This window comes from Helicoverpa zea, chromosome 10 (genome assembly GCF_022581195.2).
Source record: "Helicoverpa zea isolate HzStark_Cry1AcR chromosome 10, ilHelZeax1.1, whole genome shotgun sequence".
NCBI classification, from domain to species: Eukaryota; Metazoa; Arthropoda; class Insecta; order Lepidoptera; family Noctuidae; genus Helicoverpa; species Helicoverpa zea.
This window is the reverse complement of record NC_061461.1, coordinates 4,888,268-4,905,057: the sequence shown is the minus strand read 5'-3', so window position 1 is coordinate 4,905,057 and position 16,790 is coordinate 4,888,268. Positions and strand designations below refer to the sequence as shown.

The 16,790-nt window shown below is 36.3% G+C and overlaps 1 protein-coding gene across 1 annotated transcript; it reads left to right on the top strand.

Moving 5' to 3' along the window:
- The first annotated feature begins 12,749 nt into the window (after window positions 1–12,749).
- LOC124634181 lies at window positions 12,750–15,085 on the top strand. The gene has a single exon (XM_047169625.1). It carries the CDS (start codon window positions 12,750–12,752, stop codon window positions 13,812–13,814), a length of 1,065 nt encoding a protein of 354 aa, XP_047025581.1. The 3' UTR covers window positions 13,815–15,085.
- Window positions 15,086–16,790: the final 1,705 nt, after the last annotated feature.

The following is a 16,790-nucleotide window of genomic DNA, read 5'->3' as shown; positions in this document are numbered from 1 at the left end:
AGAGAATATGAAAAAAAGCTAGTAGCTAGTAATAGAGCCCTGTACCAACAGCAGCCAGCTTTTAAATATGCAACATTAAATTTCGCATAAAAGTTCTCGGAGAGAGGTTTTGATGCTTTCGGGCACACTTTTCAAACATTTTGACATGAATTCTGGCCGGCCTTTGATATAGTCCGAGCAAAGCGTAACGCTACACAGAATATATGTGAAACTTGTTTATTTCCTACAAATGAAAAGGCACTTATTTTGTTTTGAGGTATAGAAAAGGCACGTGAATTTGGATTTTTTGGGATAGCAAAAGTTATGGTTATTCTTCGGTAAAATTATAATTTGACAACAAGTTCATAGTTTGGTAGAAGCTTTCTTCTAAGAAGTATGTATGTTAAAATTATTGCGATAACGAGAATTCGATAGCACAAATTATTTTGCTTTCACGAGTTCTACAACTAAGAGTAGATACTTAGGTAGTATATATTATGGAGACTCGTTTTGTCAATGTTTTACGTTCAAAAATAGTTGACATGTTTTTTTACTCACTAAATGAAGTTAGTACAAAACATACAGCATCCATCTGTGCTGACGCGAGTGCATGCTGTCACAAGCTCAGTGTGAGGTGTTTATATGTGTCGCACGGGACAGCGTATCGGTTACTCACGAACGAAGCTTGTTTATTGGGATAAGGTTATGCTGTTGGGCGGTAGCGTTTTTGTGTTAGTTTTAGCGTTTGCCATCCAGAATTTAGTGTTTTTTTTTCTAAATTTACAGGTGTACAATATAAGGCTTTGAAGCGATTATGGAATTTTATTATTAATTATAAATAAAAAATAAAATTATCAATCTTACATAAACTTTTACTTTATTTACATTTCTGTGCCAAACGCCGACGAAAGTTTTAAAGAGCATCTGAATATTAATATCCCAAATCAAATATACTATAATAACCTCTCAAAGATCTTTACAATAAAATCACATGCTATCCTGCACACTATAAACTCTAATCGCTACCTCTTATCAGCAACTACACTAAACCCTCAACCTTAATAATACCATTTCGAAAATGAGCTTTCGTTATCGATATGCACTACAGTGCTTTAGTCAGTCTTACGAGGCGTTTAATGAAATCAGTCATTAACTAAAGTGCCAGTAAAATGTCCTGTTTGACTAAGAATGCACAAGTTTCGTCTAAGTAAGTAGGGCCGTCACACCCGGAGTTCGTCGTGAATTAAAAAAGAAAATGTGAAGGAATCGGCGGGAGGTATAGAGCTGTTGTTTTATAAAAAGGGTGGACAAGCTGTAATATATGTCAGGACGTGGTGGGGGGTATTAACGGCATTGTGTATCTACCTATAATCTATAGTGTTACTTTGTTTTTGTTTACATATAACACCAATCAATATAGTCTGAAATCGCCAACCCGCATTGAGCAAGCGTGATGATTAACACTCGATCCTTCTCCGTGTGAGAGGAGGCCTGTGCCAGCAGTGGGACGATTAAAGGCTGTAACTCTAACAACCAACCAACAGGAAAAAAAACAGAATACTGGAAAAAAAAAACCTAATCTGAATCGCTCTGAAAATTAATCTGGCCAATACAATTATGTATGAGTATACCGGTGCTAAAATATTCCCCCTCATAATTAAGAACATGTTTAAAAATAATTTAACAATCAGCCTGGCTTATTATTACCGAGAAACAAGGCCTGGTTTTATCACACAATGAAGTTCCTGCTGTCAGAATTAAAAATAACCAGGCATAAATCAGAACAGTGGTGACTCATAAGCTTGGTTACTTGCAGAATATTAAGTGTTACTTTTTAATAGCCTATATACCTCGTAAACTTCAAAGAAAATGTTGAATTATTTTAATATCCAATTATTATAAAATTAATGATAACACATAGATATATTAGTTTTTTTTTTAACAAAAAAACTGTTAGAGAAAATGCGTTATTTTAAAATTGCGATGTTTCCTTCTAACAATAACTAATAATGTTTTATTTACCTCAAAATCTGTACATTACAGTTTAAAAATAAACTAAATCTATATTTACATAAAAAAGAATAATAGTAAAACAATAGTAAGCAACAAATACATACTAAGATAAGAAGTACACACAAACCAAAATACTATGTGGAGTTGATGTGGAGTCAGGATATTATTCAGAATGTAACCAAAAAAACCAAGTCAAGAAAAACCTTCACAAACTTTGCATCAAAGTCACCTCATATTTAAAATAAAGCAATTTAAAGCTGGCTCATAATATTTCGAGACCACCTAGAGACCGTTTAGTCTCGCCAAATTTAAGCAGCACAAAATTTACTTAGATCAAGTATTCAAGCCATTATAAACTTACAATTTGTTCTTAGGTATTTTTTGAGATGACAACCCTGATTACAAATGACATAGGTAATTAAGGGTGACGAAATGCTAGCTGTAGTTCTGTATATGACTCATATTTATGTGTGTTGGACTTGTAAAGTCCTGGTTAAATAGCTTTTAAACGTATCCGGACTCATTATGCTTCCATAATATTATGGTAAAAAATTAAAATGAAATATCATATTAGAAACATTCTTGGCATGACAAGTTGAGTCATAAAAATGATCATTTCATTAAAAAAATATAAGATATTTTTGTATAGTGTTTACCGTAAATTTTTGTTTTCCAATATTCTAATACGAATAATTTGTCTCTACGATGAATCACATTGGAGTTTTGTTACTAACTCTTTCTTGACAATAAATCTGTGTTGTGTGTATTTTTATATATTTTTGTGTACAATAAAGAATAATAATAATAATAAATCTAAGCCCCGCAGGGCATCTGAGGCGGATGACGAGGAGTAGCGACCCCGCGGGGCTATATATCCGAGTGCTCCAGGGAGAGTATACTGTCCCCCATCTCCGGCCTGCCGGAGTGAAGCATGACGGGAGATAGGTCTCCCGCCTCTTGGCTTGCCTTCATCGGCCGGTCAGAGTGGAGTCGCTAGAGTAGGGTTAGCAGCCCGCTCGGAGGGTAGGTGCCTCATGGTAAGTGGCGAGTGGGCCGGTGATGCTGGACCCACAGGGAGCGCGTGATCTGCGTTTAAAGTCCGCCGAGGAATCCTCACCCTTCAGCCGCTCATGTACCTGTTGCCCCCTTGTTGCGATTTAGCGACTGATTCCCGGGGGCCCAGTAAGTGAGGTGGCGAGTCTCCACCTGCCATTTTTACATGTATTTAATACATTGTCATCGGCAGGTGCCATAGTTCCCGTAGTTCCCCATTCCTAGTCCACTAGCATCCCATCACAATAGCCCAAGTAGTTTTCATCCATAGTTAGCAATAGTTTAGCACAGAACCGGGGATTGTCCTTGGGTACATGTCTATAGTGAATACAGGGATAATCGTCGGTTTTGTGTCACCATTTCATTAAAGTTGTCTCAAAAGGGCTTCAGCGTGTTGGCTTCGGCCCCACGTTCGCCTCCCAAAAATCCGGGACTCTATAGTCCCGAGGTCTGGTAGAGACATACAAGATAATAAATCTAAAATAAATATCTTTATTTAGTTTACCAACAAACACTACTGCAATTAAAGCAATAGGTACGAATGCATTAACCCAATTAAAAGCAAACATAATATAACAAATATTGAATTAGTTATGAACTTATTATTCACTTCCCGTGTAAAGTTGATGGTACTTGACTCGGACAGCTCAATGCACTTGGTATATCGATGAGATTATCAGTGCAGTGCCGACAGGCTGTTCACACACTCGCGACTGTGACGTCCGACTGAGAGAAAATGAAATTAAACTTGCGAAAATGTAGGTCAAAATATCTTTTTATAAAGAACTATTTTAATTACTAGTAACTAATGTCAAACGAAATTTATTCAATGGTCGCGAAAAGCCTCCAAAATACTGTGCCTGTTGACGTGTATGCAGATAGATACTAGAATATGTTTTATACCGGATTTTTTAGATTCTAAAAAAATATTCATAGTCCAAAGTCCCCAGTAAAACAAACCACAGAAAAAACAACACTACGTAAACCAATTAAAAGAGCGTAACGACTTTTAGTCGCACATACTACATCTGCTACCAAACCCATTACAAAATGCATGTCGCCGGTTTACAGCAAACCTTAATCACAGTTACGAATGTTTATTCAGATGCAGGCCATCTAAAGAGCTCCACGATTTACTGGAAATTAAGAGGACGCATCCGTCGGGGATGCTACAATAACAGTGCGCCACCGAAAATACAACCACTAAGTGACAGGAATAAAAACATTGGTCGCACTGTGGCGTATTGGAAATGACGGCGGTAAAAATATGAACCGTTATTTTTGGAAGGATAATTTTAATTGGGGTGTTTAATTATTGTTGTTAATTTTATTTATTTTTGGTTGTTTTACTGGTTGCAATTTACACATATAAAATATGACATACACACGTTGTTAGCGTAAAAAATATTAACACAAACACTGCGAAAAAGCTAAAATAAAAAACAATAACGAATAAAAGCTAAGCCAATTAAGAATTAGCTTCATCAGCGATAACGCAAAAATACTGCTATCATTTACAGCTATGCAATTTTTATGTCCACAAAATTAATTCATAAAAGCAATTTTAAATTAAAAACCTTTTTACTCAGTTAATGTTTTAACGGGTACTGAGCAAACTGCATAAAAATAAATTCAATGAAAAATCTCTGCACATCTGTAAGGGTTGCGCAATAAAAAATTCGCTGACCAACGAAAGAAACCAGGGCCGTCCATTTGCAACTGAACGACATCTTTTCATTAAAATAAAAATTGCTAATGACTCCATCTCCATATTTTAGAATAAAAACGTCAGCTCTTTGTACCATTTCGCCTTGGTTATAAAAAAAGTATAATTACAAGATACATCTGCATATCTTTTGACGCCTCCGTGCTATTACTCGACACATGGACGAAGATGTTAAATGTTTTGCTTTAATATTTTTTGCTCTTAAAGTGCAGATGACTTTATTACCGAGGATGGTAAGACAAGGGAGTTTTTTTCATTTTCTACGTAAGATTTATTCATCTTGTTATGATGATGGTATGAATTAATCTTTATTCATAACGAATTTTGTGTGTAATCTGTGTTGTATGAATGAGAAAAAAATTACGAAATTATTATAATGAGATCATAAAAGATTCTTTGTATGTCCCAAAAATGTTTATTATGGAAAATCACAAGGTGATTCAAATTCAAAAGCAGTCTGTTTACCCGTCAATTAATAACGTCGAACAATCAACATGGCAAAAACAAGAAATCAAAAGGAAGTTTACGCATCAATTTATATGAAATACAAGGAGGTATCTCGTTCGTTAATTTGTTTACACTTTGCATGTTCCCTCCGTGCCAATGTTTACGTTTCACATCTAAGTATCCTCGTAAAACGTAATAAAGTTCGCCTCCCGATGATTATGGCCCTTTGAAAATAAACTTGGAAGTCGATTCACAAACACTGGCTTTTATTTTTGTTTAGTGTACTTTCTTTCGTCCGTAGCCCCTGAGTTATGGATCCCATCGTTATTCTTTATCTTGGAGTTGAGGAACTTGGCATCGTCCCCTTTTATTGATATACATTAGAAATTATTTTTTCATGTTATTCCATCATAAAAATGACGTTGGAATTTTGTTTTGCTTAAATTATTTAAATAGATATCTTCGTGTTCAGCGCAAGTATTTTCCAATGTCTTCTTGCTTATTTTATTGTTACATCGATACAAAAGTATTTTCGATGTTTTCTATAAGCGTACTCGTTTTGTCGACGAATATCAACTATGATTTATTTCCAAGTATAGGTACACCTGAAAATATAAGGGTGCTCATTATAGTACACTCAAAAAATATTCTCATTGTAATTTTTAATACCAAAATAGTGAACCACAGTTCAGGGGAATATTTTCATTTAAAACTAATAGACCTTATTTTTTCATAAAAATAAGCCATCATCAAGTTAATGATAATAACGTATATTTACAGTTCTAGTAATATGCTAGCTTCAGGTTAAAAGTACAACGTAATAACGTTTACATAAATCAAACTATAAAACGGACAACGGGAAATTCTTCAACAAAAGTAAAGCTGTGTTCAGAACAACACAAAAAACATACACCGATATTACCCAAGATTCTGTTGGTTGAAAATATTTCTCCCCACATTAAAACAATTAAACGGGCAGGTTTCCAGAACTTTTCAAAAAAATCTTGTTCAAGTTTAAAGAAAATCCGATTTCTCGTTTTTAGGAGTTCTAAGATAGTAACAAGTAGGTAATAAATAAAGCAAGGCAGTAGTAATAAATACGAGTAGCAGTAACAATGTTTCTATATGTACGCAGCCTAAAGGACTTAGGCATACTTCAGCATACATCGGGAACATGCAAAGCTATAAATATTCACTTGGCTGCTGTTTGTTTCCACCTCTTAGGCCTCATAAAATTAATGCCTTTATATTAATATTTATTAATATATGAATGTCTCATACATTGTAGGGAAGCCGGCATGATAAAATGGTAAGTAAACTTTATGGTGCAATAACAACGGTATTATGCTGTTGCCTATGAATTTCCATTGGATATGCTTACGGTTTGTGGAGAACAAAATGACTAACGGAGATGTCATGACGTAATATCTCCTTAGAAAGTAGCGGGCCAAAATTCGAGGGTTCGGGGGTCGAGGAACGTTACTACCTTCACCCCTATACGCCTTCTTTGGACCCGATTATTTTTGTCATACAAGTAAAGCCAAAAATCGTTGACAGATGGCTAGTCATTAGATGCCTCGTTAGTTTCTAGTAACTGATAGTTTTGATCACGCCTAACATACCTTGAGCTACAAGAAGGCCTGACCTACCTTCCTTATGGCATCTCCACTAATTATTTCCTTCCTCCGTGTAAGTTCATTATGCTGTCTCATTTCTATTAGTTAGGAAAGAGGGAGAGAGGAATAACAGGAGCAGAGGTTACACTTAGTTATTAGGAGTTTATGATTGCTATTACATACTGGACGATTAATGGTGTAATCGAATAGCTAATTAATATAGATCCTGTATTTATTGAAAGTACTAGCAGATTATAGGACAGAGGTATAATTAAATCGTATACTGGTTTTTGTAAGTGTCGTGTATGAAATTATAGTTAGTAATATGATTTAACTGTTAATGTACAAGAAGATATTTTATGTTAAGGGGTGACTTTTTTTGAAGAGATAAAACAGCCTACAGTTCACATTTTTGTCATCTGATAGTTTAATATAGTTAAAAACGTTCCTGTTGATTGAAGGATTGGTTACGCTATTTGTTCATGTTGTGTTATTTGAAACATTTTCAAAGCAAAATAACAAAAATAGCTTTTATTGCCTCACTGGTAATCTTGTTTAATGTACAGAACAAATTCACAATTTTCAACCGAAAAAAAAAGTGACTCCACCAAAAACGCTTTTAACCATCATGGATGTAAATGTGTTAAAATTCTAAATACAAATACGGACTTTACACCATTTAACTCTGCATATAAAATGTCAAAGCCTTTCCACACGAAAATTCCGTCACCAGATACGGTATAAAACAATGTGACATTAATCGAAACAAATGAAAAGCTTCCATTTTAATTAAAGAAGCACGTAACCTAAGCCTCACGGAAGATTAAAGAACAAGTTACACAAACATGAAAGACTGAACCACGAAATTAGATTTTCACGAATCAAAAACGAATTTGTAATATGATAGATCATCGTTATTCGTGGAACTTTCGAAATTACACCCCGATAACAGATTGGGACATGACAAAGGAATTACGTCCTTATTGATAAAGTCATAAGGTGGTGTTAAAGAACAAGGTTTTCAACTGTCGTTTTCTGTCCATCCGGCCGGAAGATTGCTCTTTTGATATGATTAAAAGGGTGAAGACTGTTTTATGTGGCAATTAAAGAGTTTTGTTGCTCCCTAGATTCTATTTCTTCATCTATGACCTGGTAACGATTGGTTATAACAACGTGACATCTTATTTGTTGGAGTCGTGAAGGCCATTAATTTATATTCGTTCCGAGAAGAAATATTTATAGAGTTATGGTTTGTGGTACTGAAGAAATATAAATCTACGACGAATGAAAATATTTTGATTCAGACATTCAACGGAGAATGATATGCTTTTCAGAACGTTTTATTTTTACTTTGATAATATTATGTTTTGCAGCTATATTAAGGCTTCTGGAAAAAATCAGTAAAAAGTAAGAAAAATAATTGATTTATGAACCAACTAAAGCAAAGTTACTAAAACTCCACCATTTCATATGTAAACAAAATTAAATTATTATTCAGTACGTCAATATAGGTTGTTTTTTACACTCTAGGGGACGGTCAAAAGCACAAACAACCAAACTTTTCACTTACAGTCAACGTTTGTTTGTTGGTCCGATCCGTTCAGTTTGCGGGGAAAAACGTAAAATTTCGTACATTTAAAATACATTGACGTATGCGTTGAGCTTCGAAGTTGCTCCAGTCTTTTCAGTGAAGGTTTTATTTTGATAGAAAGTTCTAGAGTTTGGGTAAACATTACGATGCCTCTGTGAGGTTTGTATTTGAGGTGGTTTTATAGTGCTGGTGATAAAAGTCAGGTGAAGGATTAGATTACTGCGGGGAACGTAGGCGATGAATTTGGAAGTTTATAGACAATAGGTTTTTTACAATTGGGTGTTGGATTTCAAAACAAATGGTGGAGCTATTTTTGATTTTGAAAAAAGAAAAAAAAACTTACTTGACTTCGTCTGTCCGGGAAGACGTAGATGCAGAACGCTGAAAACGGCAAAAAGTGGCAAGCCTTGCATGAAACACCGAGAAAGTCATCATTTACAATTGGCGATGCAAAGATTCTAACTAGCGCCTCTAATGTCAAAATTGTGAAGCTGTCTAAGAACGACACTTTGACAGATATCCATACAATTTGTGTCAAAAAACCTCGCGAAAAAATTAAAAAGAAAAATGTCTCAATTTTTATCGTGACATAAATTGTATAGAAAAGGCTGTCAGTGTCGTTCTTAGACAGCTTCTAAATGTCGCCACTAGAGGCGTGCGCGTAATCTTTGCATCGCCGATAGTTGTTCGGGACTTCGAGTGCTTAAGAGTTTAACAGGATAAAATCTCATGCAATCTTACCACTGCACTACCAGACTCCCATCCAATCTATCAAAATAGGATGAAAGCACTTCATCTTTTTAATGAACATCAAAGGGTCAATTCGTTAAAAAAACTAAGGTAAGCCCGATTCGTGCATCGAACCTATATTTTGTTTTGTCTGCAGCAGTATTTTGTTTTCGCGACAGCCGGAAACGGATATAGAGGGAGACAGAATAATAGCCGTCGGAAATGGTCAGACATGGTGGAATCTTACTTTTTTCTCTTATACACTGGACATTGCTAACTCAATGTAGGCCTGTGTTTAAGAAAAATTGTACCTTATCGTTTTGCAATACGGTTTGAAATTGTGGTGAAGAATTATTGTCTTGAAATTAAAGAATACTGGTGTTTTTAGTGAAGCATATCGTAATGCATACACATTGGTCAGGGATGTGCGATAGCATCGTTAAATTGTGGGGTTTTATTTCTTAATGTTGGATTTAATTGTCTTTGTCAAGGAAAGTATTTAAGAGGAAATTAAGCTGTTAAATAATTATGAATACTGACAGTAGTTTGTCGCTATCTGGCCTATTTATAAAACTACTTTCCGTAATGATTCACTGTTTTTCGCGAATTTCATGCTCATCAAACTAACTAACGTATACCAAGATTTCAGAGTATCTGCAAGCAGAATGACATGTACGATAAAATTAAATATTTGACAACGTATAAGTATGTACGAAACCTTTTCTTACATCCCCATAAATACAAATAATAAGTATTCTTAATTATTGACTATCAAAACAGCAACAAAAAATCTATTTTCAATTTATCCTATTAAGAAGACAACCTCAGATTTCCCACAACCGAAGAGTTTCAATAGAAATGTAAATAGAGCTTGCCTTCAAAAACTTCGGATAGTTGGCAGGAGTGTCACATCTATAGGGGGATAAAATAATATTATTACAACGCCACGAAGTGAGAAAGTCCATTTGTCTGATTAGAAAACTGCTCTTTGATATGAAAAATAACAATCAGGAAATGGTATAAAAATTCCTTTACTTTTCGGCTAATGAATTTGAGGTGTGAACTGAATGGGTCGCTAAATGGTTCGTAACAAAAATACTTTCACTATTCCAATTATTATAGAATAATATTTGGAATAGTGAAAGTATTTTTATGCTGGAAGAGATGGGAATGTTAAAAATATTTATTTTGAATTTTACTGCAAATAATTTGAATTTAATTGAATGCATATTGTACTAACAACAAAGGTGTCAGAGGTCGAAAGATCTCATTATGAAATGGCTTAATACCTTACGAACATTTCCTAAAGGGTTGAGTCCCTATAAAACCTAATCTTCCGTTTAATCGTTCGAACCTGTGGTTGTTAACGCTTCCATATTCAAATTAAATTCCTCGTCAGATATTTGTACCGTGGCTTATTAGCCTATAACCGTACGAGAAAATTAGGGTACCGCAAACAACGTCTTAATAACGGCTGAACTCAAACAATTTACAAAGTAAATATTCAAACAAACTTAATTAGTATTTCCTCTCTGGTAACCGACGTGAAATATGTTATGTAACTATAGGGAATATATTGATTGGCAATTAAAATAATGGGCACAAGCTTGAACGATACGCTTCGTCGCTGGAAGGCCGAAGGGGCATTCTACATCAAACATCCCACCGCCAATTTAAGCAAACCCGCCCCTCCGCTTTCTCTATTTAAATTTTACGAAGACGAAAGGGTACACCTGTAGAATTTGAGAGTCCAATTTATATTGGACGTGTAACTATTTGTTTAAGATCGCCACTGCCGGGGCTGTATCGAAAATAACGTGAAAAACGATCAAAAAGCGAAAACGAGTAATATCCGGAGTTGTATTGTTCTCATATCGGGTCCGTGGAGTTAATCGAAATTAAGTGATCCATTACAAGATACCGGTCAATGTTCAGTTTAACAAACGACTGTATTATTTATGGAATCGATTTTTTATGCGTCGTTAAACTTATACCTTTGTGTTTTCTTTGTCTTGTGTTATTAAAAAGCGAATAATTTCCTTTCGAATCTTTTCGTGTGCAAAATTGGTTGGGTTCTTTCGGTTAACTTTTCGTATTGCAATTTTTTACTTGGTTACTTTGATTTTTTATTAACTTAAACTTTGTTGCTAAGTGTAACTTCCAACGATCTCAATCATTTTTGTAGCGTTATCAATTGAAAGTCTTTAGTCGTAACAGTACGCATTTTTTTACTGTTGCTAAAATGTTTACGGCTTAATATAAGACACTTCAACAAGATTTATTTTACGACTTACACGACCAAAACTATCAGTCTCCACACTTTCAATTTGATTAGGAAACTTTGCACTTGGGTGTGTGACTTGAATTATGGTTCATTTTGCACTCAACATTCTTATTCACCTATAGAATACAAATCAAAATGTGAATGAAGTTGTTTATTTTCTATTAAATACTTCTGATTTGATTAATGGAACATAGCAATGCAAACCATGTCGGTCAACCTACGGTTTGCAAAATAATTCTTATTCGATATCAATTCTTTTTTAAATTTGTATTATTCTCATTAAAACTTTACGTTGGACTGTGAACAAAATGTAGTTTATTCGACACAACAAATTTTATTTTCGCTCGACTACAACTCCCATTAGGGTAGTTTCAATGAAAAACACAACTCTTTATGCCGTGATTTACCGTTTAATGGTTGTTTGAATACCGCTTACATTTACGAGCTAGCCCTTTCGCCCTCACCACTTTTAAATCTCACTTTGAAGTCGCTCAGAATTAGATTGGGGCGAATTTCTTATTAAATCTCTGATTTATAGTTGACACATTTTGAGGTACAGCCCGTATGCTCGCACTCAATCTTGATTTAGCGGACGTGAACCGCTTGTCGGTACCGAAGATACGGTTTTCGTATAATTTACGATTACCTTATGTGGCCTATCATGTGGTATTTGTGGTGGCTACTACCAGCATATTTGGTGACATTTAGTACTTAGTTCTTGTAGAATTTAAATTAAGAACTTTCCTCAAACTAAGTGTAGATTCTCATTCGAATAGGAAGTCATAAAAATTGCGTTTTAAATAAGATTAATATGTGTCAACCAACTCATAGTAATGCTCGGAATTAAAACAACGCTATTCTACTCATTATTGTCGCGTGTGAGTGAAATTACTGCCTTCATTATACTACTTTTCAAATTCTTTTCTATAGCTTGTTACTGATTGGAGTTGCGCGAAAGCCCAGTAAAGAGTGGACGTGTGTTTGGCAATTTAATTTCTTTTCCATAAATTTAAACAAATCTGCTACGAAATTCTGACTCTTACATAAACAGTGACTAGATCCGAAGTGCAGTGCAATCAATTTCACAAAAAAATATCGCAAAACAATTCGCGTATTGTCGAGTGTCCCGAGGTAGGCTCCACCTCACCTCGAGTAAACGAGAAGGGCTGCGCGATTCAAATAATTCATCTCTGTCGCACTTAGCGCGAAACACCCGCCACGCGCCGCGGTTCCCGGAACACCTGACACCTGCGACGACTCACCGCGCTTTGCTACATTTTTGATACCTACATTACCTAAAACAAAATAATAATGGCAAATAACTGTGCGTCATGTCAAAAACCATTACGCTCATCCAACATTAAATGCTCCAAATGCGATCAGCTGTTCCACGTTACATGTGCTAATGCTAGTAATCAAACCAAATTAACAAACGAAACGAAAGCGGCCTGGACTTGCTCTTCATGTCAGAACAGGGGACCAAAGAAAACAATTTCTCCTGTGAGGTCTGTACCAGATCCCGACGAACCTGGTAGAAACACCACTGCCTCCTCAAACAAGCTTGACCAAACCACCGTCTCACCTCGAGATCCACCTTGCAGCAACAACAGTTCCGACTCAGAGATACTGAGGTCACTAAGCTCCGAGATGCATTTACTACGTGGGGATGTTGGAGACCTAAAGAGCCACATCAAATACCTCAGCGAACACCTGACTCAATGCTACTCCCGCCTCGAGGAATACGACACTCGCATAAAAACGTTAGAAAAACGCGAAGAGGAGATAATTGCTCTTAACAACACCATAACCAACTTGCGAGACCAGCTGAATAGTCAAGGTCAAGCGTCCCTTAAAAATGAGCTGGAAATCAATGGAATTGACGAGCTTAAAAATGAAAGCCCGCTGCACATTATCCATGTAATGGCACACAAAATAGGCGTAACCGTGGAGGAACATGACATCGACTTCGTGTCTCGTGTGGGACCCCGCCGCCAGAAGACGGACTCATCTGACGCCCCGCCTCGCAATCTCGCAGTGCGTTTCGTTCGACGATACAAACGCGACGAATTTTTAAAAGCGGCAAAAATGAGAAGGTCATTGACCTCTACCGATATCGATATAGCTGGACCTACGAGAAACATCTTTGTGAATGAGAGACTTACGTCCAGTAATAGGCAGTTATTTCGTGCGGCTAGAAACGCTGCAAAGGTACACGGGTACAAATACTGCTGGATCAGAAACGGCGCAATACTCATACGCAAGCAAGAGGGCAACCCCGCTATACACATACAAAACATGGAAGATCTGGAACATCATATGGGCCGCGCACCGGCCGCTCCGGCCGAGCGCTCCCCCGCGCCAGCAAGCCTACAATAAGGCGCCGCACCATGGTATTAAGCAGTACCGATTTTATTTTATATTATTTTTCTTTAGTTACTCGTACCTCTCAATTTATACTTTAGTACCTAGTTATGTTTCACTAAGAGCCAAAATATCTCATTTAATTTTAATCTTGCTTTTTCTAAAAATAACATTTTGTGATTTAACTATAGAATATTGCATTCATAATTATTCTTACCTACTTTGTATAATAAAAATATTTTGTTACTCAAAATACACCCACAAACGAACACTTACACATACACTGACAACAAAAACAAAACAAATAAACACATATCATTTCCATACATACACTCCACATGTTACTCAAACAACTCATACAAATAATAGACCACCACAATTATCCAACAATCCCATACAAAAAAACAAAAATAGAAAAGTCACACCCTACATCAATTCAAACACTCTAACACACTCATACACACGACGTGCACAATACATTCTTCTATTCAAAATCTATCCAATCTATGCCAAAATTATTATTTCCTTCCAATATACATTCGCATTCAGTTTAGTCATGACAACAACTCTCACAGTTTTTTACGTCAAACCAACTAATATCACTTATTTCTACATAGATGGCGTTAATTGACGTTATCCAAAATATTGACGAAATAACAACTCTGGAATGTCATGACTTTAACCAACTGGACGAATGTAGGGAATATTGTAAGAACATTAATCGGGTAGATGGCCTAATAATACTGTCTTTGAACATTAGAAGCTACCAGCGTAACTTTGACGATTTTACTGTAGCACTAACAAGGCTCGACGTAAACTTTGACGCTATTGTTTTGACCGAGTGTTGGCTACATGAAGGCACGATACTCGACAATATTCCTGAGTATAACGTTTTTCGAACAAACACACAACAAAATAAGAATGGAGGAATAGTCATATATATAAAAAACAAGCACAACGCAACTCTGGTTGAAACAAACTTACAAGACACTGACAGCCTGCTCTTAGTTTTAAACAACAAAGTTGCTATTCTAGGACTCTACCGCTCACCTTCCTTCTCTAACTTAACCAGTTTCCTTGCCTCACTGGACGAACTCCTCAAGACGATTAACATATACTCAACAGTTATTATCACAGGAGATACAAACATTGATATATGTAACACCACAAACAACAAACATCACGATTACACGTGCCTTATGGCATCACACTCACTGCTTCCGGCTATTACCAAACCGACGAGAGAAAAATCATGTATCGACCACATATACATCAAATGTAGCACAAAATCGAAAGGCATCATTTGTAAAAGCTCTATCACAGATCACGACATGGTTATGGCCCATGTGCCTTCCATCAGTACCGCCAGGAAAAAAAATAACCCCTGGAAATTTAAAATAAGCGAAGAGAACATAGCCCTGGAATTAGCTGAACATGACTGGTCTGACATCATGAGTCAAAACTGCGCGAGCGCAGCAGCAACCTTACTCACGAAAACACTCACAGACTTAATAGAAAAACACACACACAAAATTAAAATACCGCGAAGCAAACTTAACTTACAACCTTGGATGACGCCTGGACTCATAAGATGTATTAAACACCGTGATAACCTACATCTGTCCCTGAGGTCTGATCCAGAAAATACTTCCAAAAAGCTAATTTACACTCGCTATAGAAATTTTTGTAATAATATATTAAGAAAACTGAGAACTGACTACGATAGCCGACAAATACGAGAAAACAACAAAAACCCTCAAATGCTGTGGAAAGTGCTAAAATCCATCTACGACCCCAACGCTCAAAGAAATGCCACATCGAACGTAACGTCAAACTCCGCAGATCCAATCGACTGTCTCAACAAATTCAACTCGTACTTCACAGCAGTAGGAAAAAATTTAGCTGATACCATACTAACGAGATTATCTGAAACACAAGAATCCCTAACTAGCAAATATACGCCACACAAACATTCACCTATCACCTTCTTTCTTCACCCCACTGACGAAACAGAAATATCCCACTTTATCAGCCAACTAAAAAACGACAGCAGCCCTGGACCCGACAAAATTGGTGTGAGACTTTTGAAAAAAATACAAAACTCTATTATAGCTCCCTTAACACATATAATCAACCTCAGCTTAGAAACAGGTGTATTTCCTGAACAATGGAAGGTCGCTGCTGTGAGTCCAATTCACAAAGGAGGGCCCACAGATAAACCTGAAAACTACAGGCCGATTGCACTTCTTAGTATATTGTCAAAAATCCTCGAAAAAGTTGTAAATACACGTTTGATAAATTTCCTAGAAAAGAACCACCTCATCTCAAATAGACAATTTGGCTTCAGAAAAGGGAAGTCTACTGAAGATGCCACTTTACTATTAACAAATAACATATCAGATTGCGTCGAAAGGGGGGATCGATGCATGGCGGTTTTCTTAGATCTAGCCAAAGCATTCGATACAATTTCAACTAATCTTCTCCTCAGAAAATTAGAGTCATCCGGTATTAGAGGTAAGCCGCTTGAATGGTTTCATAGCTATCTAACAAACCGCAGTCAGTATGTCAAATCTGAGGGATACACTAGTAATAAACTCCATATCAACTTCGGAGTTCCCCAAGGTAGTCTTTTGGGCCCCACTCTCTTCATAATCTATATGAATGACATACTCAATCTGAACCTTCCGAACGCAGAACTAATATCCTACGCTGACGACACTGTCATAATCTTTCATTCCAAAACTTGGGAACACTTATTTAATTTAGCTGAAGAAGGCCTAGCAACAGTAGCACAAACTCTAAACTACAACCTACTAACACTTAACATAAAAAAAACCAAAATAATCACATTTTTCAAAACCCTAACGTCCAGTCCACCTCCTAATCTCTCACTCAAATTCCACACATGCACTCCAAACACATCAAGAGAAACCTGTTCATGTGAACACATTCAACGAACCCAATCTATCCGCTACCTAGGCCTCCTCATTG